The 27,123-nt window shown below is 42.2% G+C and overlaps 2 protein-coding genes and 1 long non-coding RNA gene across 12 annotated transcripts in view; 2 read left to right on the forward strand and 1 right to left on the reverse strand.

The window, feature by feature from the left end:
* The first annotated feature begins 38 nt into the window (after positions 1–38).
* Positions 39–3,880, forward strand: LOC139027508 (golgin subfamily A member 6-like protein 25). The gene is made up of 2 exons (XM_070442823.1): positions 39–264; positions 803–3,880. The coding sequence occupies exons 1-2, from the start codon at positions 127–129 to the stop codon at positions 2,453–2,455; spliced, it is 1,791 nt and encodes a 596-aa protein (XP_070298924.1). The 5' UTR covers positions 39–126; the 3' UTR covers positions 2,456–3,880.
* A 7,731-nt stretch (positions 3,881–11,611) lies between these two features.
* LOC112081032 (kinesin light chain 1) overlaps positions 11,612–27,123 on the reverse strand; it is a 47,074-nt gene continuing 31,562 nt past the window's right edge. For 3 of the 10 annotated variants that reach the window (XM_024146992.2, XM_024146990.2, XM_024146991.2), the window contains exons 12-17: positions 26,889–26,997; positions 25,141–25,149; positions 24,639–24,797; positions 15,584–15,714; positions 14,493–14,553; positions 11,612–13,695 (exon numbers count right to left, since the gene is read on the reverse strand). In XM_024146992.2, the coding sequence (XP_024002760.1) occupies positions 13,621–13,695; positions 14,493–14,553; positions 15,584–15,714; positions 24,639–24,797; positions 25,141–25,149; positions 26,889–26,997 (544 nt within the window). In that variant the 3' untranslated portion in view covers positions 11,612–13,620. Of the gene's footprint in view, positions 13,696–14,492; positions 14,554–15,583; positions 15,715–16,475; positions 18,638–24,638; positions 24,798–25,140; positions 25,150–26,888; positions 26,998–27,123 lie in introns of those variants that run through there. The other 7 variants (XM_024146994.2, XM_024146993.2, XM_024146996.2 and 4 more) reach the window with 5 other exon arrangements.
* On the forward strand, positions 15,967–17,027 carry LOC139027509 (uncharacterized). The gene is made up of 2 exons (XR_011479607.1): positions 15,967–16,094; positions 16,155–17,027. It is a non-coding gene; the product is annotated as an uncharacterized lncRNA (long non-coding RNA).

Here is a 27,123-nt window from a genome sequence, read left to right on the forward strand (position 1 = left end):
TATACCAACCTCAATATCCCTACTGCCCTAAAGGTGTGTAGGCAGGGCAAGGAGAAAATCGATTCAACCCAGAAGAAGAGGAAAAAGAAGAGGCTAAATGAGAAGGGAACCCAGGTTGAACTAGGCATGCGGGAAGATATCCATGACCTTGACCTCGCCCATTGGAGATTGGCCAGACAGACATGGAGAACTGAGCGAGGAAACATGAGGGAGATTAAGGCGCTGTATGGAGAAATATTTAGGCTGCACCAACTCTTGGAGGAGGTAACAAGAGCAGTTTTCTTTAATCAGACTTTCATATAAGTAGATATACTGTAGTTGCTTTAGATGTTCCCAATCCTGATACACAGAAATGAGATCTAAATATTGAAAAAAGAAGGCAAGAACAAAACTGCACACTGGAAGTATTCTGAGGAAGGTCTGCATTCTGCACTGGTAGTATTCTTAAGAAGGCCTGCGTTCTGCACTGGTAGTATTCTTAAGAAGGTCTACATTCTGCACTTGTAGTATTCTCAAGAAGGTCTGCATTCTGCACTGGTAGTATTCTTAGGAAGGTCTGCATTTTGCACTGGTTGTATTCTTAGGAAGGTCTGCATTCTTAGAATAAAGTTGAATTTTTTTTGAAGAATTTGAATAAATCCACAAGTGTGGACCTTCCCATTTTCCTAATAGGCAAATATACAGTAATAAAACATGTTTTCTCTATGATATTTATTACCCATACACATGTAAATGTTTTTAGATAGTAATATCAATGACCATCAAGCTATTAAGTAATAAAAATGTGTCTGTCATCATACAGATTGGGGTGGATAAAGGGGTGATCAAGCAGCGCTCCACCTCCTCCATTCTTCGTCCCGTCTCCCCGACACTGCCAGCTTTCCACAGGTACAACCTCCATAGGTACCTCACCAACAGCCAATCGGAGCCTGACCAGCATGCTGCCGGCACCCAGAAGGACCCATCTAAGAAACACTCAATCTTTCCCCCTCTGGACACACAGAGCTGCACCTCCCCTAAATGGCCTCCTTCTCAGTCCAAGAAGTCACATCCACACGCTTCACACCGATTTGCTGTCCCATCCCACCCCCTGGCTTCCGGCCCTCCTGCCCGGATGAGACAGACCCATCCGCATGTCCACCCCAGATCCTCATTGACTGGCCAGGCAAAGGTCAAGAAAGAGGTCTATAGGCCAGAAATTACATCGTCTGAGGAATTGTCTGAAGAAGTTCAACGGAGAGGTGCAGAAATTGCGAATATGTATAAAGCACAGCTGAAAGAGAGGATGGCCCAAAAGAGAAAGGACGAGATTCTGAAGAAAAGGGTAAACAACGATGACAAGAACGATGACACTGAGGCCTCCTGCTCCTCTGCAGTARAACAATCCAATACCCCTGCCACAGCTGCCGAGCGCCCGGCCAGCCCAGACGCCACGCCAGTGGCCGCCCGAGAGGACACTCAGGGGGAAACCCAGCAGGACCTGGCAGASGTTGTGAATGTGCTCAAGAGGCAATCATCTGATCACCTGCCTGACAACGTTTGTGAGGAGTCACTCACATGGAAGTCCATTTACGAGGAGCTGTGCCCGCTCGCTCACAGGGTGAACACAGAAGCTGACTACATCAAGGCGCTCCGCGTCATCACTGAGAAGGCTGTGACTCCCTCGTGCTCGTCTGAGGATGATGTGTCTCAGAGTGTGAGTGAGGTCACAAGTCAGGAGGGGAGTAGTGAAAGTGAGGAGAGCATGAGTGGACAACAGCAGAGATGTCTACACAGGGAACCTTATGGTGAGAGGGACAGGAAGGAGATTGATAGTGGTGAAATGGAAGGGAGATATGCAACCGCCAATGCAATGTCTGTGATGGTGAGCCGAGCGAGAGAAGAACTTAATGCCATGAGCTACGCAGACAGGATCAAATATTTCAAGGACGAGGCTAAGAGAAATGAAGAGATGATGAAGATTGAAAGGAGGAAGGAAAAAGCCAGGGAYGAAGAGCTCAAMAAGTGGGAAAAGAGACAGAAGAAATTGAATGAGGAGGAAAGGAAAAGGACAAAAAATATGGAAAAAAACWAGTTAGAGGAGCAGAGGAAAAGGGAGAAGGCAGAGATGAAACTAAAGATCGAACATGAGAAAAAGAGACAAGAGCAAGAGAAAAAAGAAAGAAAGAAGCAGGAGATGCAACAGAAGGCCCTTGCAAAAGAAGAGAAAAAGAGGGCAGAGGAAGAGAAAAAGATGGAGAAAAAGAGGGCAGAGAAGTTGAAAAAGATTGAGAAACAGAGGATGGAGGAGGAGAGGAACAGGGAAAAGGAGAGAATGAAGGTGTTGGAGATGCAGCAAAAGGCACGAGAGAAAGAAGAGAAGAGGAGGAAAGAGGAACAGAAAAGGAGATTGAAGATACAGCAGGAACAAGAGAAGGAGGAACAGAAAAGGGACAAGGATACGGGACGAGGATAAGAAGAGAGCAGAGCTTCAAAGAATAAAAGATCACGAGGCCAGGTTCAAGATGGAGATGGAGAAACTGTATGAGAGAGAAGAGAGGAATGCACAGATTGAAAGAGAAAAGAGGCGTGCGCTGTGTCAGAAAAAAGGGCAGACACAGAGAGCAAAAACAGGTGGTGGCATACGAGGTCCAGCGTCTACATCTGACGCCTCTGTGCGGAGGGAAGAGAGGGAGCAGCGTCCAGAGACCGCTCACGCACAGTCTGCGAAGAGGAGAACAAGGAAGAAGCAGAAGAAAGCGGCGGACGAGGCATTGACAACTTTGAGTAGATGACAAAAGAAAATACTAACAAAAAATGAGAAAATAAGCAAAAGGAGGAAAATATTATAAGGAAGCCAGGCATGAGGGTGAAGAGGAGGAAACATGGAGAGGAGGAAGGGAGACCAGAGTGGTTTATCAGGAGTAGTAGAAGATACAGAATTCAAGTTCTGATGGACAGAATCAGGAAGGACCATGGGATAAAAGGTAAATGAGATTAGCAGTAAAGAGCTGAGTGGATCAAAGAAAGTAATGGAAAACACAAGGGGGAGGCAAGATAAACAGAGACCCAGAAAAAGAGGTGAAAACATTTATAAAGAGTAAAAGAGAGGAGATTGAACTAGAATTCCGATGGACATATGGCCAAAATAACTATCTAAATAACTAAGGATGAGCAGAAAAGGAGAAGACCAAGAGCACAGGAAAAAGAGCCAACAGACATGTCAAAAAGAACTGAAGTCTGCCTCTTCTACTTCTCTTTTAAAGTTGCTTTGGTTTCCTTTTGTCCTCTTTCCAAGCCTGTTCAAGTCTGAGATAGATGAAAAGAGCAGCCAAAGAAACAGATCTGTTGAAGCATCAATTGGAAAGGAGGGAGGGTTGGAGAGGAGCACAGCTGGATGACTACATTAGGTAAGTGTTTACTATCAACGCCTGTTCTCTGTAGACAACTGTATTAGGTGTTGATAGACATTTCTTTCAACTCAAACACTACAATTCCTGATCTCATGTGATTATTCACCTCATGTGATTGGGCTTTCGGATGTTTTTTTCCTGAAACAGATTGTGGCATATAGGTACTTTATCTGTTGAAGCATCAATAGGAAAGGATGAAAGGGAGGAGGCAGGAAGAGGAAAACACAGAGAGCAGATGAGGTAAGTGCTTGGGCTTGTGATGAGAGGATAGGGGCTCCAGAACTGGGGTTCATGATTGAAAATTCTCAGACAAATGTATTACTGTGAATCCCATTCGTTCAATACTGTTTGATTCATTCCTGACGGGATAATTGTTTTACAGGAGCTCTGTTCTGCTTCCATGTGGATTGACAGCATTGCTTTCATGAGCTCTGGAGGACACCATGGAGGGAAGAGGGTCTATGATAGGCAGTTTGCCATGGCCCTAAATGGGCTTTTGGATGTTAATTCTTCCTGCTTTATATCATACAACTTTACAATAAAAATGAATTGCAAGCATCAGCCTTTTCTGTTTGATTGTGTCAGTGCAGTAGTAGTAAGATTGGTGTAAACCAATGAATATTCTGGAGTAGTTAGTGATAGTTATAAGAATGATCAAATCTATGAAAACAATATGGAGATAGAAATATCAAAAGAAGTGTTGCATTTACTTAGTAATGCATATTCTCCCTCATAGAGAATGGTGTCCTTGTTGTGATCAGTCCATCGACAAATGCATGTATGCGCGACACACACCCCAAGAGTTAGTCATGATTTCCCTGAGTCATCAGACTCTGGTGAAGGTTTCTTTGCATTTGAGCAGTCTGTGTTTTACTTGCCGGACTCATCTATAACAATCTCGAAGGCCGCCTCTTCTTCTACCTCTTCACTTTCTCCCCTTTCGCTGCAAGGATTTCCTCATGTTCCTGTAGGGAAAAAAAACACATGACTCATTAAAAAAAATTATTCAGGAATAATACTCCAGTCTTAAGGAGGCTACACACTTCATGCAAACAGAGCGAAGGAGCATCGTATATAGTTTTGTCCAAAACTCAAGTACCTACAACTGTGTGAGAAAATGATGCTGCATTTGCGTGAAGTGTGTAGGGCCCTTTAGTCCACACAAACGTTACAGCCTATTAATACGGGATTCACTTATGACTGCAGTTCCATTTCTCTTCTGTGCAAATCACTATCAATAGGGATAATACATATCCTTGTGGCCAAAAGTTCTGAGAATGACACAAATATTAATTTCCACAAAGTTTGCTGCTTCAGTGTCTTAGATATTTTTGTCAGATGTTACTATGGAATACTGAAGTATAATTACAAGCATTTCATAAGTGTCAAAGACTTTTATTGACAATTACATGAAGTTGATGCAAAGAGTCAATAGTGGCAGTGTTGACCCTTCTTTTCAAGACCTCTGCAATCTGCCCTGGCATGCTGTCAATTAACTTCTGGGCCACATCCTGACTGATGGCAGCCCATTCTTGCATAATCAATGCTTGGAGTTTGTCAGAATTGTGGGTTTTTGTTTGTCCACCCGCCTCTTGAGGATTGACCACAAGTTCTCAATGGTTCAAACAGCCAAACTGAACGAGCTCAACTATGAGCTTCAGGGAAAATACAAGAGACTGCACACATGATCAGCGCTGTCAATGCTTTAAGGCCAAGGTGGGGGTGTGGGCTCAGCTGAGGAATGGATGGCTGGTGCACTTCTCAAACCTGGAGAAAATGTCGCAAACCATCGGAAACATAATTTCCCCCCGCAATCATTTTGTGCCCAACTGGAGAGAAACTGGCATCCGAATTCAACAGCCGTTTTCAGGAGTTAAATGACATAGGGGAGGTTGTTGCATTTATCTCAAATTTTTTCCTCCTCTCCCATTGAGATTGAGGAGGTGTCCGCCAAATTCCAGTAAGTATTTGCTTTACCAATCGGAGTTGACATGGAGATAATTGAATTGCAAAATGACATCGAGTGGAAAACAAGCTCAAGAGACAGTGACATTTGAGGTCTTGTAAAACACTGGAAGTGTCCCCTCCTTTCATCCTGCACACTTAAGGTGAAGGCCCACTTTGAATCAACATATCTCGGTGAGATGAAAAATAATCAAGTCAAAGAACAGGTCTGTCTAACTAATAGACATCTCACAGACAGTGTCAGACTTGCTGTGTCGAACTGTGAGCCAGACTACAGAGCACTTGCTGATCGTGTGCAATCACACAGCCGTCACATTGAATGTGGTGTGGGGAGGGATCTCATCCACAGCCATCAGAAGGAGTGAGTATTGCCAGTTTGAAATCTGTTGTAGGCTATATCGTTTACAAAAGGATATGATCTGTGTTGTGTGTTGTTTAAAAAGGGGAAATGAAACAGTACTGTACATGATTGGCTTAAGCCTGTAATTGACTGATTATTGAGTAATGAATGGTATTGGGCAGTGATTGGTGTGAAAATATTTTTGGAACAATTGAATGTATGTATTGATGTTGTTATATTTTGAATGCTAGTTGCACTTACTTGAGTATTTTGAAGTGTCTTGAAATATGTTTAAAAAGTGAAACAGGACTGTACATGGCTTCGGCCTGTAATTGACGGATTATTGAGGTTATATATGAATGATTMATGAGTAGTAGGCCTGTGGAAATATTGAAAAATGTAATATGACTGTCATAAAATGTTGAATGATAGTTGCACTTCTGATTATACTATTTGTTTGTGCTTGTGACTGACAGGTAACACAATAAAGAATGTCAAAGTGGAAATACATTGTGGCCTTGTTTATTCGTAAGTGGTAGATCATGGTTTACATTTGGACTTGGGATGATATTTTAGGCTTGAAAAKGTTGGTGAMCACTGGTTTAAACCATTTATTTCTATGTGATGGTGCTGTCCACTCAGTAGTGCTGAATTTTGGCATAGATTTTCCTTTGTACTTCCTAATGTCCACCAATTGTTTGCCATGCGTCCTTGATAAAAAATATCCTATGCCTTAATTCCAATGCATTCTATTTATAGCATTGTTTGCTTTTGTCAGCCAGCTGTTTAGAGCACTCATTGCTTTGGTTTTCAGGTGCACACAGGTGGAATACTGGTGTTCTCCGTGCCATTTTTTAGTCAGCTGTTAGAGGTCATTGCTTTGTTTTTTCAGGTACGTGCGGGTACTGGTGTTCTTTGTGCCATCCGTGGCCAGAAGTTGTAGACTGTTTATTTAGCTTTATTATTTTCTATCAATATTTGTTTTCTTTCCTGGATCAGCTGATGATGGTCAACAATATCACTAGACAACTAGCCTACAGCTAGACACCAATGCGCATCCAAACCATCCAACAAGTAAGCTATGCGTTAGTGACAGTAGGCCTATAAGGTGATTATTTTGGTTAGAAGAGTTTAACGTTCGGTTAGAAGCATTAGATTTTGCAATGGCATAGGCCTACATTATTTTGGATTTGTGTGCCCATGAGAACTGTTTTCACAGCGAAACATAATTAAATGTTACTTAGGCATTGTTACACTTACGGTGCATTTTCKGAGATCTCCAAGATCCATGATTCGTACAGGGTTTAAGTTCAATGTCCTAATTAAATTGTTAAATCCTTAAGAATGACAAAGAACACTGTCATAAATGTCATTCATGTATGGAAAGAAAGGTAGAGTTTTATGCCACATGATCTGTGAAGGCAGCAAGCATTAACTCATGAATTTTGGACAACTCATGAACTAGGGTCTTAAACATGTTTTGATTCAACTCATGTTTTATCTTGAATGTAGGCTACCTGTTTTGCGTGTGTTCATGTGTGTAAACTTGCCTCGATTGAGATGGTAGGCTTCCGGCAGTGTAGGCCTAGTGGAGGTTAAACGCAAGTAAACGCGTTTACCTTTTTCAGAAAAATGGGGAACGTTAATTTTTTTTACCGTGACCAGCAATCAGAGTTTACCCACCTATTTTCACTGGCCTATATGAAGTTCATGGTAATGCATATTGTAGCCTAGTCTAGTAAATTAGGGTGAATCTCCCGTTTTTTCCCGGAACCATTTCAGGTGTCCCAACTTTTCAGGCTACAAAAAAGGTACATTTGTCAGCAAGACGCATCAATTCATGTAGGCCTAATMAATGGCAATCRTTGAATGTCATTAGGCACACTTTTTGGTGTTTTGTAACAGATGTCTATTTCCATTCATCAAATGGCACAAGTATGCATGTGGCTTCGATGCTGGAATTACACTATATATATACAAAAGTATGTGTACACCCCTTCCAATTAGTAGATTTGGATATTTCAGCCACACCCGTTGCTGACAGGAGGCCAAACCCTCCCCATAACCCGGACAATGCTGGGCGCGCTGCCCCATGGGTCTCCCGGTCGAGGCCGGCTGCGACAGACCCTGGACTTGAACCCAGAGTCTCTAGTGGCACAGCTAGTACTGCGATGCAGTGCATTAGAGCACTGCGCAACTCGGGAGGCCAAGCCCACTACTGTTGTGTCGTCTGCAAACTTGATGATTGAGTTGGAAGCATGCATGGCCACGCAGTCATGGGTGAACAGGGAGTACAGRAGGGGGTTGAGCACGCACCCTTGTGGGGATCCAGTGTTGAGGATCAGCGAAGTGGAGATGTTGTTTCCTACCTTCACCACCTGGGGGTGGCCCGTCAAAGTCCAGGACCCAATTGCACAGGGCGGGGTTTAGACCCAGGGCCTCAAGCTTAGTGATGAGTTCGGAGTGTACTATGGTGTTAAATGCTGAGCTGTAGTCGATGAACAGCATTCTTACCTAGGTATTCCTCTTGTCCAGATGGGATAGGGCAGTGCGCAGTGTGATGGCGATTGCATCGTCTGTGGACCTATTGGGGCGGTAYGGAAATTAAGGTGGGTCTAGGGTGGCAGGTAAGTTGGAGGTGATATGATCCTTGACTACTCTCTCAAAGCACTTCATGATGACAGAAGTGAGTGCTACGGGGCGATAGTCATTTAGTTCAGTTATCTTTGCCTTCTTGGGTACAGRAACAATGGTGGCCATCTTGAAGCATGTGRGGACAGCAGACTGGGATATGAAGAGATYGGARTACTCTGGAGTACTTCTCCTGTCTTATCCGGTGTCCTGTGTGAATTTAAGTATACTCTCTCTAATTCTCTCTTTCGGAGGACCTGAGCCCTAGGACCATGCCTCAGGACTACCTGGCATGATGACTCCTTGCTGTCCCCAGTCCACCTGGCCGTGCTGCTGCTCCAGTTTCAACTGTTCTGCCTGCGGCTATGGAACCCTGACCTGTTCACCGGACGTGCTACCTGTCCCAGACCTGCTGTTTTCAACTMTCTAGAGACAGCAGGAGCGGTAGAGATACTCTTAATGATCGGCTATGAAAAGYCAACTGACATTTACTCCTGAGGTGCTGACGTGTTGCACCCTCGACAACTACTATGATTATTATTATTTGACCATGCTGGTCATATATGAACATTTGAACATCTTGGCCATGTTCTGTTATAATCTCCACCCAGCACAGCCAGAAGAGGACTGGCCACCCCGCATAGCCTGGTTCCTCTCTAGGTTTCTTCCTAGGTTTTGGCCTTTTCTAGGGAGTTTTTCCTAGCCACCGTGCTTCTACACCTGCATTGCTTGCTGTTTGGGGTTTTACGCGGGGTTTCTGTACAGCACTTTGAGATATCAGCTGATGTAAGAAGGGCTATATAAATACATTTGATTTGATTGAATATGTCCGTAAACACACCAGCCAGCTGATCTGCGCATGCTCTGAGGACGCAGCTAGGGATGCCGTCTGGGCCGGTAGCCTTGTGAGGGTTAACACATTTAAATGTTTTACTCACGTTGGCCCATGGAGAAGGAGAGGGGGGGGTCGCAGTCCTTGGTAGCGGGCCACGTCTGTGGCACTGTATTATCCTCAAAGCGGGCAGAGAAGGTGTTTCGTTTTTCTGGAAGCAAGACGTCGGTGTCCGTGACATGGCTGGTTTTCTTTTTGTAGTCCGTAATTGCCTGTAGACCCTGCCACATACGTCTCGTGCCTGAGCCGTTGAATCACGACTCCACTTTGTCCCTATACCRACATTACACTTGTTTGATTGCCTTGCAGAGGGAATAACTACACTRTTTATATTCGGCCATATTCCCAGTCATCTTTCCATTTTTAAAYGCAGTGGTTCGCACTTTTCMGTTTTGCGCAAATGCCGCCATCTATCCACAGTTTCTGGTTAGGGTAGGTTTTAATAGTCACAGTGGGTACAACATCTACAATGCACTTCCTTAACTCACCGAATCAGCATATAAATCAATGTTATTCTCTGAGGCTGTCCGAAACATTTCCCAGTCCGCGTGATCAAAACAATCTTGAAGTGTGGATTCCGATTGGTCAGACCAGCGTTGAATAGTTCTAGTCACGGATACATCCTGTTTGAGTTTCTGCCTCTAGGACGGTAGGAGCCAAATGGAGTCGTGGTCGGATTTGCCGAAGGGTGGGCAGAGGAGGGCCTTGTATGCATCGCAGAAGTTAGAGTAGCAGTGATCCATTGTATTGCCTGCACGAGTGCTACAATCAATATGCTGATAGAATTTAGGTAGCCTTGTTCTCAAATTTGCTTTGTTAAAATCCCCAGCTACAATAAATGCAGCATCAGGATATATGGTTTCCAGTTTGCATCGAGTCCAGTGTAATTCCTTGAGGGCCGTTGTGGTATCGGCTTGAGGGATATACACGGCTGTGAAAATAACCCAACGAGAATTCGTGGTCCTCATTTGATTGTAAGGAATTCTAGGTCARGTGAACAAAAGGACTTGAGTTCCTGTATGTTGTTACGATTACACCATGAGTCGTTAATTATGAAGCATACACCCCCGCCCWTCTTCCCAGAGAGATGTTTATTTCTGTTGGCGCGACGCATAAAGAATCCCGGTGGCTGTACCGACTCCGACAACATATCCCGAGAGCCATGTTTCTGTGAAACAGAGAATTTTACAATCCCGGATGTCTCTCTGGAAAGCAACCCTTGCCCTAATTTTGTCTACCTTGTTATCTAGAGAGTGGACTTTGGCGAGTAATATACTCGGAAGCGGTGGGCSGTGTGCACACCTTCGAAGTCTGACTAGGAGGCCGCCCCATCTACCTCTTCTGCGGCGACGTTGTTTTGGGTCGGCCTCTGGAATCAGACCCAATGTCCTGGGTGGTGGTGCGAACAAGGGATCCTCTACGGGAAAGTCATATTCCTGGTCGTAACGTTGGTAAATTGACGTTGCTCTGATATCCAATAGTTCTTCCCAACTGTATGTAATAACACTTAAGATTTTCTGGGCTAACAATGTAAGAAATAATACATAAAAACTAAGTACTGCATAGTTTCCTAAGGACTAGAAGCGAGGCAACCATCTCTGTCAGCGCTGTCTTGCTCACTAATACCTACGTGTTTCAAGCAGACCACCATAGTCTCTGTGCGTCAATACATCACCATGAGAACATTGCCAACATAAATGTTTTCTTTGATACGTTCTTCTGTCCTGCACCTGATAAGTTGGATGTGCATATTGTCGATTTTTTTTCAATCAAAGGATCTGAACATAAGACATTGCAAGWGTTATCAGTTTTGAAAATATAAAGTACTGTACCACTTGCATCTGGAAAATGTACCAAAGTGATTAAAAAAACGTATATTCTAAGGCATCTTTTTAACCCAGTAGGCCTACACCACCTGACTCCAAGGGTGAATTGTAAACCTAGTYAATTACAAAAGTATGTAGCTGACAGACAGTGATTTGATTATTATCTAATTATATTAGAGATGATCTGCTGGGTGTGAAAAAATTATATAGTTCAATCCCATCAGATGAAATCAACATTTCTTTGTCACATGCTTAGTAAACAACAGGTGTAGACTAACAGTGAAATGCTTACGTCCTTACRGACAATGCAGAGAGAAAAATAGAAAAATAATRACTATTGGAATAAMTACACAATGAGTAACAATAACATGCTCTTGCTCTGTTATATTACATTGTAGATACACAGGGTACCAGGTGAGCCACCATCGTGTCAACGGTTATCCCACACTTAGCTCACTAAGTCCTCTATCCAGCTTCATAGTACACCCCTCAGGTGTCTGCCAGTCGAATACCCGTCACTTTCTAAAATGTAATATAACAGAGAGCAAGAGAGTTAGGCACAATGGGCAGGGGAACACATTTTTATTGGTAGACAGAAAAACAGAACCGACAGTGGAAAAGACCGATGTACAGATGACATATCCAGTATAACATGTAAGAACCAAAATAGATACAAGACAGACAGAACCTTACTAGAGCAGATGCATTGCAGCATATTGTTCAGCTGTACCTGAATGGCTTTTAAGTACAAAAGATGAATCGTTTAAATATGGAGAGTAGATAGAAAGAAGCCTTACATCTCACAAACCCTGATTATGAAAAGTGTGGAGAGATATCTGTCAAACTACTATGCAGATACCCAATATGTACCAGTGTTAAAAGGACAACAAAAACAAAGTGTTGAACAAAGTCGTATTCATTAGGGCACACTGTTTCAAAACGTTTCAAGACTTTGTGTAACGTCAAACGAAAGTGTTTCCTTTTGTACATTTTCAGATAGCACCTCCCCGTTTGACAGTTTTCTTTCATTTTGTGCCTAGTGAATATGACCAAACACACAACAAGCCAAGMAACTCCTTTACAATCACATAACATGCCATTTATGTTCAGTGTTGATTTTCTTTACATTACAGTTGATCAGTTGGTCCAGTGTGGCACTTCCAACACCAGGGTTGTGGGTTAAATACCCATGGGGGCCCAGTACAAACAAAATATGTTAATAAATAAAATGTTGCACTCACTACTGTATGTCGCTCTGGATAAGAGCGTCTGCTAAATGAGTCAAATGTAAATCAAAAGATAGAGACCCATCCAAGAGTTGTGCAAAAGTATCACTCCCAAAAATAATCAGTATGATACATTTCTAAATGTGTGTATATAAGTAACTCCAATTTAAACCATACTCTTAAGAGAGTGCCTGCTGGTRGTGATCCTAACATCAGACAGTAAATTCAATGAGCTCATTCTGGGTGGAGCCATCCTGTGAATTCRCCGACTTTTCAAGCATCTTACTTCAGAACAACAATGGCACCAGCGGGTGGCAGCAATGTGCTTAACATCACCCCTGTTATCTATGGCTACTTCCCAAATGGCACCCTATTCTCTATTTAGTATGCTACTTTTGACCAAGGCCCATAGGAGGGCCCTGGTCAAAAGTAGAGCACTATGTAGGGAATAGGGTGCCATTTAGGACACCCTCCTATACTAGTCACACAGTATTTCATTTTATTCGCCCTATTATCCAAAGCGTTCTACCAACACCCTGTCTCCCTAGGAATCTCAATAGGCAACTAAAGGGTTAATAAATCTTAAGGTTATGTAAATCCTGCCAGAATGACAGCAAACCAATCTGTTTTTGTTTTACAAGGTAAAAATGCAAAACAATTTGCAATGTTAAAACAAGGAATAGCAGCACAGGAATACTAAAATCAAAAACGGTAGGATTCATCACAAATAAACAAAATGTTACAGTATTTTACAGGGATGTATAAACATATCGCAATTACAGAAAAGCACAGCAATGGCAACAAAGATTCCAGATGTAACTAAAGCGTGTACACACACACACGCCTATAGTTATTTACTAAGGATATACAGGAAACATTTCACAAGAGGTGTGTTTCTTGCTGGGTMGTTTCCCAGTCTGATCCCAATAGCCTATAGGGACACACACCTGTTTCAGGAAATGCCCTGTTTTTAATGTGTCCCATAGCCAACATACCCTGTATACCTCTAGCCCAGAAAACATTCCCTCACTGGTGGAGGGTGTGGCAGGGGGGTCTTTGGGAGCAGGTCCCGATTACTGAGAGGGAGAAGCGGGCATGTCTTTGGGGACCAGAGTATCTGAAAGAAACAGGCAACTGCATCTTTGGGTTCAAGGCTCAGAAGACTTTCGAGCAACATGGATGTGTCTTTAGGGCAGTGGTTATGGTAGCCGAGATCGAGGTGTCGCTGTATCTTTGGGCTTCTGGCTCTGGGAGCTGAATTGGCGTAGTAGCTAGATGTTTCTTTGGGGCAGTGGTTATTATGGTGGGCTGAGACAGGAGTAACGTGTGCTAGTATGTTGCTCATTTCTCAGTTTCCGCTGTACAGATCTGCAGTGCTGGAGCTCAGGCCACGGCTCTCCTTTAGCCTGCTGATGCCTGGACCCTGAGAAAGAAAGAGAGACAAGAGGAGTTAGAGAGAGGGGCGCATCAATATATGCATCATAATTAAAGGAAAGAAGCTACCACACAAATAAAATAACATTTTATTTATCACATGCGCCGAATACAACTGGTGTAGACTTTACAATGAAATGCTTGTTTACGAACGTTTCCCAACAATGCAGAGTTTTAAAATTAATGATAAAAAAATGAAATAGTAACTAACATAAGAGGTATAAAATAAAATACACACGAAAGAAGCTATATACAGGGAGCACCAGTACCAGATTAATGTATAGAGGTACTTAGAGGTAGATAGTGTATGTACACGAAGGCAGGGTAAAGTGATTAGGCATCTGGATAGATAAGAGTAAAATAAAGAACAGAGTAGCAGCAGCAAATGAGTGTAAATGTGTGTGTGTGCTAATGTATTGCATATGTATGTTTGTTTTGTGTCTCTATGCATGTGTGTGCGTGTGTTGTTTGAAAGTGTGAGGGATTTGTGTGGGTGTGACAGTTTGTGTGTGTATACAGATAGTTCGGATACCATTGGTTGACTATTTAGCAGTCTGGCTATTTAGCGGTCTTATGGCTTGAGGGTAGAAGCTGTCTCGGAGCCTGTTGGTCCGAGAGCCGATGCTCCGGTACCATTTGCAGGACGGCGAAGTATACAAAGAATCAYTTTTATTACTAACATCTCAGCCTCACTGCTTTCATACCTTAATATAGGCATATTACTGTAGCAGTCATATGGAGCCCTCATTTCTACATCCCACGGAGCTACTAGACAGGGTCTCTTACCTGGAAGCCATCTAGGTCGCTGGCCTTGTTCAAGTAGTTCAGGGAGGCAGCTCTCTTCATGCTGTTGGAACACCCCCCAAAAATTTTAAATGTAACCTTTATTTAACTAGGCAAGTCAGTTAGGAACAAATAGTTATTTACAATGAAGACCCACCGGGGAACAGTGGGTTAACTGCCTTGTTCAGGGACAGAATGACAGATTTTGTCAAGTCAGACTTTTGCTAGGACTGTCTGGGAGTGGTCTGAGTGATGGACAAGCCTAGTGGGAGGCATATTTTACCTGAAAACTAGCGGTTATTGGCAGAGGATTGAAACTCTGTTATTGGTCTATTATTATGGTCTACTGTTGGTGACGTCGCCTGGCAAACCAAAACTCCTTGCCACCAAAACAKGCAGAAAATCCAGGTGGTGTTTTCAAACAGCGCTTACACTAAAAGGGCGTTATCATTGTCACAGTATTATTCCAACACAGAAAAAAATCATGTTTTTGACTACACTGGGCCTTTAAGAACACCAGACCTGGGTTCAAATACATGCATGTTTAAGTATTTGTATTTTAAATACTTGTGTATTTTTGTTTTTTCAAATAATGTGTCTGAATCAACTACTTCTATTTGAAAGTATTTTCTAATAAGTTCCCATAAATAGCCTACTATTAGAAACTACTTTCAAATACTTGTTTCCAAATACATTATTTCAAATACCCCTRGGATGAAAAAGACCTGGGTTCAATTGCATGGAATATTTGTGTATTTCCAAATATATTCAACTACTTGCATTTTTAAAAAAAAGTTGAAATATCCAAATGTGAAAGTAATTGAAATAGTATTTGAACCCAGGCCTGAAGGACACAAGAGGTTGTTTGTGATCTGAGCAGGTGTCTGCTTTACCAGCTTTAGCAGATTTTGTCATGTTAATGTGAAAAGTATGTTTCAGATTGGCCAAGCATCTTGACACTGTTTTTTCCCCCATGACTTTCATCGAGTTCTTTTCATTAGGCACCAAACAGATGAAGTTGGACTATGTCCATTGCAAAATGTTTTCTGCTGTGTGCCCTAAAGAACACGACTCGGTGACGGTGTTGTTCTTACTTGGTGCTGGTTCTGGTTGGTTCTGGAGGTCCATTGCCCTGTAGTTTTTTCACTAGTAGCTCGCTGCTTCTACGCAGGACGTCCCTTAGCTTCCCTAGGGAACCACTGCGCTGTAGCGCCCCACTACCATCCTGTAGATACACCCACACATCAATGACCCTACACATACTGTACACATATACAATCAAAACCAATCAGTAAACACAAAGACAACCACACATCAGGGACCCTATATACATATTAAAATTACACAATCAGTGCAAATCAGTAGACCTGCAGAAAACCACAGCTCATTAAGCTAGCAGGCACTTTCACAATCCACAGCCCAATCCACTCACTCCACATTGATTAAATAGATGTGGCATTACTGGGTTATCAGTTATTTTGTGTTCATTTCAGATTGAAGTTGACATGAATACGCTTGTGGCATAGGCCAATTAGTATTTCCTGTAGGTAGGGGATCCTTTTTTAATTATATATTTTTTTAAACGTGGCCATCTTTATCCAATTTGTAAGTCGCTCTGGATAAGAGCGTCTGCTAAATGACTTAAATGTAAATGTAAATGAATAGAGGTAAAAGGTACACAAGTGGAAGAGGWGTATGAATGTTTATTTCACTATAGAAGTGGTCTACAGTGGGCTCCACCTGTCAATCCATGCATCACTTTCATCCAGACGTGTCTGTCCTACATAACAGGTCCCTCTGGACCCAAACCAGACTTTGGTAGCATCTTTTGAACTGGACACTTTTCACAGCACTTTGATATAAAGTGATTTTCATAGCATTTTCACTAACCCTAACCTCAGTCTCGTAACCTGCTACGATAATTCTACTAACCTGCTGCGTACATTTTCATGACCAGGAAGATGTGCAGAGAGAAATGACACCTCACAAATTAAAAACTTTATTTGGGAATACCAACAAGCATTGATGCAACAATCACAATGCAAGAAGAAATGGTAAACATTATGCAGTCCTACATTCTAAGATGGTGCTTATAGAGCTTGCCATGGAGTTTACTCCTGCCCTAGGAAACAGAAGTTCACACTATATAACATCAATTACAGGCAACTTTAATAATTAATCAGCATTCCACTATAACAATAATACTGTCAGAATTACATGATGAACATTGTCGTTTCTCTCCCTCTTTTTCAGTGTTGCTTGCATTCTTAAAAGTATGCTTTAGGGTTAGGAATGGCAAAGGACATTTCAAAAGCCTGTGYGATGAGTGCCTTATCAAATCCATAAAATATCATTACTACATTTACGCATAATATGGAAATTATATTACATTCAGTTAGTTAAACACTTAAGATAATGATCTTAAACCAGCACTGACTATGGGTTTTGCGGTTCTAAAAGAGGTCTAGTCAAAATGGACAATGTTCACCTGTAATGAACTGTGTGATGTRAGGGGTAGGGAAGGCAACATATTAAAAACACACAAATACACACATGCAATGATTCATATGTTTCCTCAAAATGGCAACACTAATATGTCCTATAATCGCAACACCAACATATTCAAAGGCAATATAAAGCAGGCAATGAAGAGCCCACGTGGTCACTAACTTGCCCTTGGTCTCAGAGGTTTAAAAAAAATCTAATTTGAAGGCAACAGATGTGCTGTTGCTTCGAAACAGRGATGTTTTGGTAACGTTACATGTTGGTTCTGTTACAGTAGCCTTTAACCAGATAATGTGCCACTATTCCCTTTTTGAAATGTAACCTATGCACGGTAAACAATAGGCCTACAGTATGTAAAATGCTATGCATCAAAGGAGGGAGAGCAGTCTAGCCAAGAAGAACTCGAGCTCTAGGGAAATTGTGAAGGTGACAAGGACAGTTTGCTTATAAAGCTGCTGTATTACACAGGCTGAAAATGCTGCAGTGTGTTTTAGTCCATCAAGACAAACAGGCAGCGGTTACTATAAGACCACATATTGGTAGTATAGTAGGTTGACATACCACCGCCTTCTTCGGCAGTCAATACACAGCAAGCATAATAAAAGTTGTAAATAAGAAGAAAAACACACTAAATTAAAAATGAATAGGAAAAAAAATATAGAAAAAGAGGATACGTTTGAAACCCCAACATCCCCACTTTTGTCAGAGTTAGCCAACCTAACATACCAAAGTMATAAGCATTTATTACAATACAGTACCTTTTTAAAACTGCTCAGGCATATGGTTACACTTCAAAATKATGAAATTAACTTTAAGGAAGCAAATTTATATTTTAAGATACAGGCACCAAGTCTGTCAACTGCAGACCCCAAGCCATTTTGTATTTGATCACAGACTATTTTCACCTGCCAGCTGCTTACAGTCCTGGGAGTGTGCGTGTACGCTATAGAAGGCAAAGCCACTCCAACACAAATACAGACTGAGGCCAATGCAAAGCAACAGTGAAGTCCTGAAGGGAGATGTGAGATGCAGACAGTCAAACCACAGCTATGTTGTGAAGGCAAAAGCACAGGTGTTGTCATGGTAACRGACTGGCGTTTTGGGCAGATGTTAAGGGCTGTGGGAGCAGTTGCAGGTCATTGTCCAAAACCACTCTGGCATTTCTGCTTTGCTCTGTGTTCCCAACGGGCCACCGTATTTCCAAACACTTACCCCTTCTATCATGCCATTATTAAATACAGTTGAATATTACAGATGCATGTTAGAAGAAGACTGAGGTGGAGAGAGAGAGAGAGTTGATGAGTTTTAGAGGAGAATGTGATAGGCATGACTTCATGTTATGGGAATAGGCAGAGAAAATTCTGACGAAGGAGCAAGACGGGGTTAGTGAAAGAAAAGGGTGAAAAGAGAAAGAGGGATCAGAGGGAAGAGGAAACCAAACATCCCAACGGTTGTCAGTACAGGGACAGAGGTGACAACAGGGAGCAGTCTCGCCGAGGACACCGGGAATGGCAGAGGAGGAGCTTTTCATTTGGTGGTAGGAGAGAAGAGAAGGCCAAAGGGAATCGACAAAAACATCCTTTACTATTTTGGTTGGGGAAGAGGAGAGAAGGATGGAGGAATAATCTTGATGTGGCTTAGGCCTGAAGGAAAGAGGAAAAACACACAAACAAACATATGATTAAAAAGCTCTGGGGTGGGGGCATCTTAATTATCCTAATGAGAAAAGACGTGACCTTGGCCAAATCTGCACTGCAGTATGATCTACTCTTGATGTAAAATAGAATCCATCTTAATTTGCATGGCATACATGTTTAAATAGAAAGGAAGCATGCTTATGTTGAGACTTATGTGGCTCTGCCTTCCTATTCGAAGCGCAGAAATAAATGTGTAGGCCTATGCGTTTATCGATGTACTTTTACAGCTTCACCATAAAATAGCAAATTAATGACTGGCAATCAAATCAAATAGCCTTTCCGAACACATGAAATTCATCCACTGACCTAAATAGCCTGCAGCATCACAGCTGTGTTTTGTTTGATGAAGGAATAAACAGTGGGCAGTTTCTGGATGGAGCTACAGCCTCCCTCCGCCTACAGGGCTGGTCAGTGATGTTACTATTGTGTCTGTGTGCAGTCAGTCACTGTGACTCAGCTGTTTGCTGTACCGTCTCTGTGGGTGGACTTGGCACAGCGAGCCCAGCCAGTGACGGTGCACTGCAGACTGAAGGGCATTTGCAAGCATCAGCACTTCAGCAGCACAGTCATCGAACTAACAAATTGAGAGGCTGGGTAAAGAGAGAGGTGTCTGTACTGACCATGGCTAATACACCTGAAAATCTATCCATCTCTCTATACATATGATATACTGCTGTGAAGAAACCAGCAGTGGCACAAGAGAGGAATATGTATAGGCCTGATCATATGAATGCAGGACAGCTAATTGTTATGAACATATCTTAAATTGTAATGAATAAAYATTTTTGTTATAGATATGTTAGATAACATAAGGTAGTCTATGTTAAGTGATAACAGCCCAAATTGTAACCCCCACCCCCTACTAGGCTACCTTATAATACATGATATAATAGCTCTGATATTCTAGTCTGTTTTCTGACATAATGACCCCTCCCCAACCCCCCCCAGCTTTGGTCCAACCTTAGTAGAATGCCGGAATCAAGAGGAAGAGTACAATCCACTGAATGAAGGAGGAACATTTGATGGACAGGCTGATTGGTTGCCATGGCAAGGGTAATCATCAAAAGGGTAGGTTAGTAGTTGCACAAACAGAAAGAGAAGGGAACTTGAAGAGGATGACATGCATAGACGATGCAAAAAGGCACCTACATCACAAGCACAGTACATACGCACATTCAAATCATGCATTTTTCACAGGCACACATACTGAGACAAGTTCTTCATAACTACAGGATACGAACACAACACCTGCTTCCATGCTGCACAGAAAATCCCCACTACCCTCCGTGTACCGCTCTCGAACACTTGTTCAACACAGTGAGAAAGGAGTAAGGATGTAAGAGGGAAGGGACCTTGCGCCAACAATGCTGTTTTCAGCATACTTGTATTTTTTCATAACTGGTAATGCAGTAAATAGGCTATTCAATATACACTGAGTATACCAACCATTAAGAACACATTCCTAATAYTGAGTTGCACCCCCCCCTCTTTTGCCCTTAGAACAGCCTCAATTCGTCTGGGCATGGACTCCACAAGGTGTCAAAAGTGTTCCACARGGATGCTGGCCCATGTTAACTCCAATGCTTCCCACAGATGTGTCAAGTTGGCTGGATGTCCTTTGGGTGGTGGACCAGTCTTGATACACGTGAAACTGTTGAGCGTGAAAAACCCAGCAGCGTTGCAGTTCTTGACACAAACCGGTGCGCCTGGCACCTACTACCATACCCCATTCAAAAGGCACTTTTGTCTTGCCCATTCACCCTCTGAATGGCACACATACACAATCCGTCTCAATTGTCTCAAGGCCTTCCCTTTATCTACACTGATTGAAGTGGATTTAACAAGTGACATCAATAAGGGATCATGGGCACACCAGGTGAAAACTACGCCATGGAACGAGGTGTCCCTAATGTTTTGTATACTCAGTGAGTCACACACTAGCCTTTACACTGCACAAAGGAGTCAGAATCCAGAAGACAAGATCACGTTTCAACAAACCAACTGTATTGCACTTCGAACGATTCAAAGTGAAAGACGTCTGACCTATTGACCCAGGAAGAGTCAAGAAAAGTTTCCTAATGAAAAAAAACACAGCTTATGAATCAATGTAGGTGATGAACTGGTAGTAAGTACCACACCAGAATTATACATGGAAGTGATGAGCATCCCATACTCAAAATGAGTTAAGAAAACAGCATAATTATGCTTAGAAGGAACCTTTTATTGTAGAATTTGACATGTTCTTACAGTTGTACATGTATGAAATATTGATTGATTCTCTATTCATGCTTTCATTGCAATGGATGGATGGATGGAGAAACATGTTCTTGAATCTGAAGAGTTTCCCCCTTGATTGCCATGATATTATTTCAACAGCTATGGCCATCACAAGGATGATAAACGCGAGCATTCACCAACCAAGATTTACCTTGAGGAGACCCGGCACAAACCTCAATAAATGTATGGGCTGCTGTGAACCTCATTGGACAATTTAATAGTGTGATCTATCAAAATCAATTTGTAGCAATCTCATTGGCAGAACTCAAGCGGATGAGTGAGCTTTGTCATCTTCTTACAAGATCATTAATTACACCTATGTGAACGGTCTGATGATATGGTACTAGGTCCGCAGAATTCCTGTAGGAGACTGAATTTTGGCAAATGGAAAACATATATTTTTTAAACCCTCKGCATATCCGAATAATTGAGTTCAGACTGTGATAGCAAGCATCATATTTGTTCAGCCATCATACACGATTCAACAAATATATACTCTACCCTTCTTYAAAAGATAAATTCCAGATATGAAAATTATGACATGAACATATGCAGAAGATTACGGAAAGGATTATGATGACACGTGAATCAGCCGCAGCACAGCAGGTGGTTAATGGGTAATGTAGTGCAGTTCAAACCAACGGAACACAACACGTTAAACATCGCTGGCCTGTGTTAAAAAGGTGAGCCTCGCAGCCTAGCAGTTGTGGAACATGCGCGTTTGGGAGGGGTGCAGTGAGGAGTGGCTGGGTGTGCTAGTGAAAGAAGGAGGCACAGACTCAGACTGGGGATCTCAGGGCAGTACCAGAGAAGGGAATCCCAAATACCACCCTACAGTGTGTCCCCTATACTCATTTGGCTAAATCACATATATAAAACTGGTAAAGTATATATATATATATATATACGTATATATATATATATATATACATACACAGTATCAGTCAAAAGTTTGGACACCTACGCATTCAAGAGTTTCTTTATTTTAACTATTTTCTACATTGTAGAATAATACTGAAGACATCAAAACCATGAAATAACATGTTTTCGCTTTGCCATTATGGGGTATTKTRTAGATTGCAAAGTATTTTTTTTATTTAATYAATTTTAGAATAAGGCTGTATGTAAAGTAACCAAATGTGGAAAAGTCAAAGACWATTTATATATTTTTAAGGATGGTAAAACGTTGACCTTCAATTGGCGGACAGATAGCCTTACATTCTCYTGCAAAATGTCTTGATAAACTTGGGAATTCATTTTTCTGTCGATGATTGCAAGCTGTCCAGGCCCTTAGGTAGCAAACTGACCCAAACCATGATGCTCCCTCCACCATACTTTAGAGTTTGGATGAGGTTTTGATGTTGGTGTGCTGTGCCTTTTTTTCTCCACACATAGTGTTGTGTGTTCCTTCCAAACAACTCAMCTTTAGTTTAATCTGTCCATAGAATATTTTCCAGGTGCACTTTTGCAAACTTCAACTTTTGAACAGCAGTGGCTTTTTCCGTGGTGTCCTCCCATGAACACCATTCTTGTTTAGTGTTTTACGTATYGTATACTCGTCAACAGAGATGTTAGCATTCAACTGAAATGTGTCTTCCACCTTTTAACCCAACCCCTCTGAATCAGAGAGGTGCAGGGGACTGCCTTAAATCGACATCCATGTCATCGGCGCCCGGGGAACAGTGATGGCCCTGGCGGAGTGGTGCCAGGAAAATAACCTCTCCCTCAACGTCGACCAAATGAAGGAGCTGATCGTGGACTTCAGGAAAGAGCAGAGGGAGCACGCCCCTATCCACATCGACAGGAGAAGGTGGAAAGCTTCACATTCCTCGGCGTACACATCACTGACAATCTGAAATGGTCCACCCACACAGATAGTGTGGTGAAGAAGGCGCAAGAGCCTCTTCAACCTCAGGAGGCTGAAGAAATTAGGCGTGGTCCCTAAGAAACTTTTACAGATGCACAATTGAGAGCATCCTGTCGGGCTGCATCATCAAATGCACCGCCWGCAACCGCAGGCCTCTCCATRGGGTGGTGCGGTCTGCCCAACGCATCACCGGGGGCACACTGCCTGTCCTCCAGGACACCTATAGCACCCGATGTCACAGGAAGGCCAAAAAGATCATCAAGTACAACAACCCCCCGGGCCAGAGCCTGTCCAACCCGCTATCATCCAGAAGGCGAGGTGCATCAAAGCTGTGACTGAGAGACTGAAAAACAGCTTCCATCTCAAGGTCATCAGGCTGTTAAATAGCCATCACTAGCCGGCTTCCACCCGGTTACTTAACCCTGCACCTTAGAGGCTGCTGCCCTGTATACATAGACATGGAATCACTGGCCACTTTAATAATGGAACATTAGTCACTTGAACAATGTTTACATACGGCTTTACTCATGTATATACTGTATTCTACTCTACTGTATTTTAGTCAATGTCACTCCGACATTGYTCATCCTAATATTTATATRTATTTCTTAATTCCATGATTTTACTTTTAGATTTGTGTATTGTTAGATACTACTAGGGGTGGCAGGTAGCCTAGTGGTTAGAGCATTGGGTTGTTGGATCGAATCCCCGAGCTGACAAGGTAAAAATCTGTCGTTCTGCCCCTGAACAAGGCAGTTAACCCACTGTTCCTAGGCTGTCATTGTAAATAAGAATTTGTTCTTAACCGACTTGCCTAGTTAAATAAAGGTGAAATAAAAAAAATAAAAAATGTGTATGTGACCAATAAAATAAAATTTGATAACTGCCTTGCTCAGGGGCAGAACGACTTATTTTTTACCTTGACAGCTCGGGGATTCGATCCAACAACCTTTCGGTTACTGGCCCAACACTTCTACCCGCCAGGCTACCTGCCACCCCTATACTAATCAAGCTGTGAGCCATCAGATTGACACATTAGCTAGGTGTCAGCCTGGTGAATTAGCCTGGTGAATTCTGTAAAAAGGGATTCTGCCTTCCCAGGATGCCCCAGAGTGAACCTGTGCCATTTGTTTCTCTCCTGTTTAAGCAACATTTAACAAAACTGTTGGATATTAAAACGAGAAATAAAATACTTCAACAAGCGCCACCCAAAAAATGTAACACATACAAAGCCAGCAGTTAAAATGAACAGGAGTTACACATCAGGTTATGCCAGCACTCAATCAGCTTTGTGCCTTTCCAAAAAGGATTTACAGGTGACGCTTTGGTGAGGACAGGGCAATAATACAGAGAGCTGSCTGACTGATACAGTATATATATCTGGAATAGAATTCCTTATAGATGCATCTCCAGGACCAGGGGTGAACAGCCTTGATTGCCTTGCACACATACTGTACTAYTGATGACACTGTCAGCCTCCCAAATGTTTCATGCTTCACCCGAAATGTGCGCTTCAGGCGACGGTACACWCCCTCTCATGGATTTAACTCCCTSCAGCAAATGMTTACACACCAATCYAATGCTTTTAAATMCATGATAGGTAGTGCGCAAGTACACAMTTCGGGAAAAGTGTGTAGAATTGGTACACAACCACTGTATGCAGTGTGCAGTGTTTAAGATTAGGGCTGCGGGGGGTGTGCAACCTGTACCAGCCCATCAGCGTACTGTGTATAACTGCTCTGTCCATCATTAAGGCCACCGGAATTTAGGGGACTGAATAAATTGATGTGGATTTGTACTCACCCCGTTCCACTCTACGCCCATACTCACTTCCTCGACGGTCTCAGAGCCRCTCTCGTACTTGACGCTGGACAGGCTGTCCCGGCTCCTCCGCCTCTCCCTGTCCCCCTCGCCATCCTTTAAGATCTCCACCACACGTGTCTGTTGGATGGGGTCTATGCCCTGGGGGAGGTACCAAAGACAGGCGCCACAGACACACACACAAATACACACAAACAAACAAACACATGCATACACACGCAAACCCACACTTTAAGAAATCACTAACCTTGAACAATTAAATGGCTAGCTAGTGCATTCTGGTACAGTTCGGCTGTGAAATTAGAGTGGAATTACAGGGGGTGCTATGTGATATTTGTTCCACTGCCTCAGGCATTCTGCTGGTGCATGGAGACAATGGAGCCACTACAGAGACATGGACACCACAATGACAGTTACATGAGAGTGATGTTAGTAGGGATACATGGAGACTATTGACAGTTCCTGTTATAATTAAACCACTTACTGTGTTGATCTGCATCCAAAGCATGGTAGAGAGAGGAAAAAATAGCATGAGATTCTTTGCCCATCCTATGAGCAGGTAATGCATACTGTACCAACTTACGCAATAGATGTGCACTAATGGTTTATTGGTATATGAGAAAATATTTATTCAAATCATACAAGTATTCAAGTATCACAAAAGCATTGTAGCTTTAGGCATATACAGTGACTATAGAAAGTCTACATCCCCTCAAACTTTTTTCACAAAATTTGGGATTGAGAAAGATTGAATTTTATTTTTTTGTCATTGATCTACACCAAATACTCCATAATGTCAAAGTGATTTCATTTTTTTTTTTTTACTAAAGTAGTAATTTCATAAGTATTCACCTCCTTTGTTTAGACAAGACTAAATTAGTTCAGTGGTCAAATGTGGCTTAAATTATTTTTTTYCCRCATATGTTGATGTTGGGGTGGTGCTGGAGATGACGAATATGAAGCTGGCATTTTTTTTCACATTTCCCTTTAACAAATCACAAGTTATATGTATTGACCGTGTGAAATAGAGATTGACATGATCGTTGAATGACTAACCCTTGCTCTGTCCCCCATACAACAACTGTAAGGTCCCTTGAATATGGAGCACATTCAACTACAAAGACCAGGGAGCTTTTCGAAAGCCTCAGAAGGGCAGTGATTGGTAGATGGGTAACAATAAATCCAACATTGAATATATCTTCAAGCATGGTCAAGTAAATAATCATGCTGTGGATGATGCATTAAACCACCCAGACACATCAGTGATGTCACCATGAGGCCATTAGTGATTTTAAAACAGCTACAGAGTTCAATGGCTGTGATGGGAGAAAAGAGAATATGGATCAACACATTGTAGTGACTCCAAAATATTGACCTAAATGACACAGTGAAAAGAATCCAAAATATCTCAAAACAAGGCACTAAATTAATACTACATTAAACAGGGAATAAACTTTTTCTAAATGCAAATCCTTATGTTTGGGGCAAATCCAACAACACTGAGTAACTGCCTATTTACAGTGTTTTCGAAGCATGGTGGTAGATGAATCATGGTATGGGTATGTTTGACATCGGCAAAGCCTGGGGAGTTTTTCAGGATAAAAAATAAACTTGGAGGCAAGCACAGGCAAAATCCAGAGGAAAACCTGCTTCAGTCTGCTTTACACCAGACACTGGGAGAGGAATTCACCTTTCAGCAGGACAACCTACAACAAAGCCAAATCTACACGGTTTCTTACCAAGAAGAAAGGGAATATTCCTGATTTGCCAATTTACTCTTTTCACTAAAATCAACTTGAAAATCTATGGCAAGCCTTGAAAATTGCAGTCTAGCCATGATCCCAACACCTTGACAGAGCTTAAAGAATTTTGAAAAGAATAATTGGCAAATATTGCACAATACAGGTGTGCAAAGCTCTTATGAGACTTACCCAAGAAGACTTACAGCTGTAATCGCCGCCTAAGGTGTTCCTAACATGCATCGACTCAGGGGGGTGAATACTTATCTAATCAAAGTATATTCATGTTTTATTTTTTCATTAAACTTTTAGAAATATTTAAATGTTTCATCCACTTTGGAATTAGAGCATATTTTGTGTAGATTGTTGACAAAAAAATTACAATTAAACCCATTTTAATCCCTCAGTGTCCTGAGTTAAAACAGTGTCATCCGTGGTTATTTGTGTACATTATACACTGTGTGAGTATTTATAGCTACAGTATTATCCTGACCTGCTTGCGGGACCTCATGGCACACTCCTCCAGGGTCTCAGCGGCCTCTAGCTTGCCCTGTCGGCGGTACAGAGCTCCCAGGTTTCTCAAGGTGGTGTTCACTGTCGGGCTAGAGGGCCGACAGACACAGCAGTGGTCACTCATAATGATGACAGGTGTGTGTGCAGTAGGGTACACCGTAGTTTTGCAAGTTCAGAACATGAGATTAATCTCTTTTAATAACGCTATGCATAAT

The sequence above is a fragment of the Salvelinus sp. IW2-2015 genome, unplaced genomic scaffold, assembly GCF_002910315.2.
Source record: "Salvelinus sp. IW2-2015 unplaced genomic scaffold, ASM291031v2 Un_scaffold16674, whole genome shotgun sequence".
NCBI lineage: Eukaryota > Metazoa > Chordata > Actinopteri > Salmoniformes > Salmonidae > Salvelinus > Salvelinus sp. IW2-2015.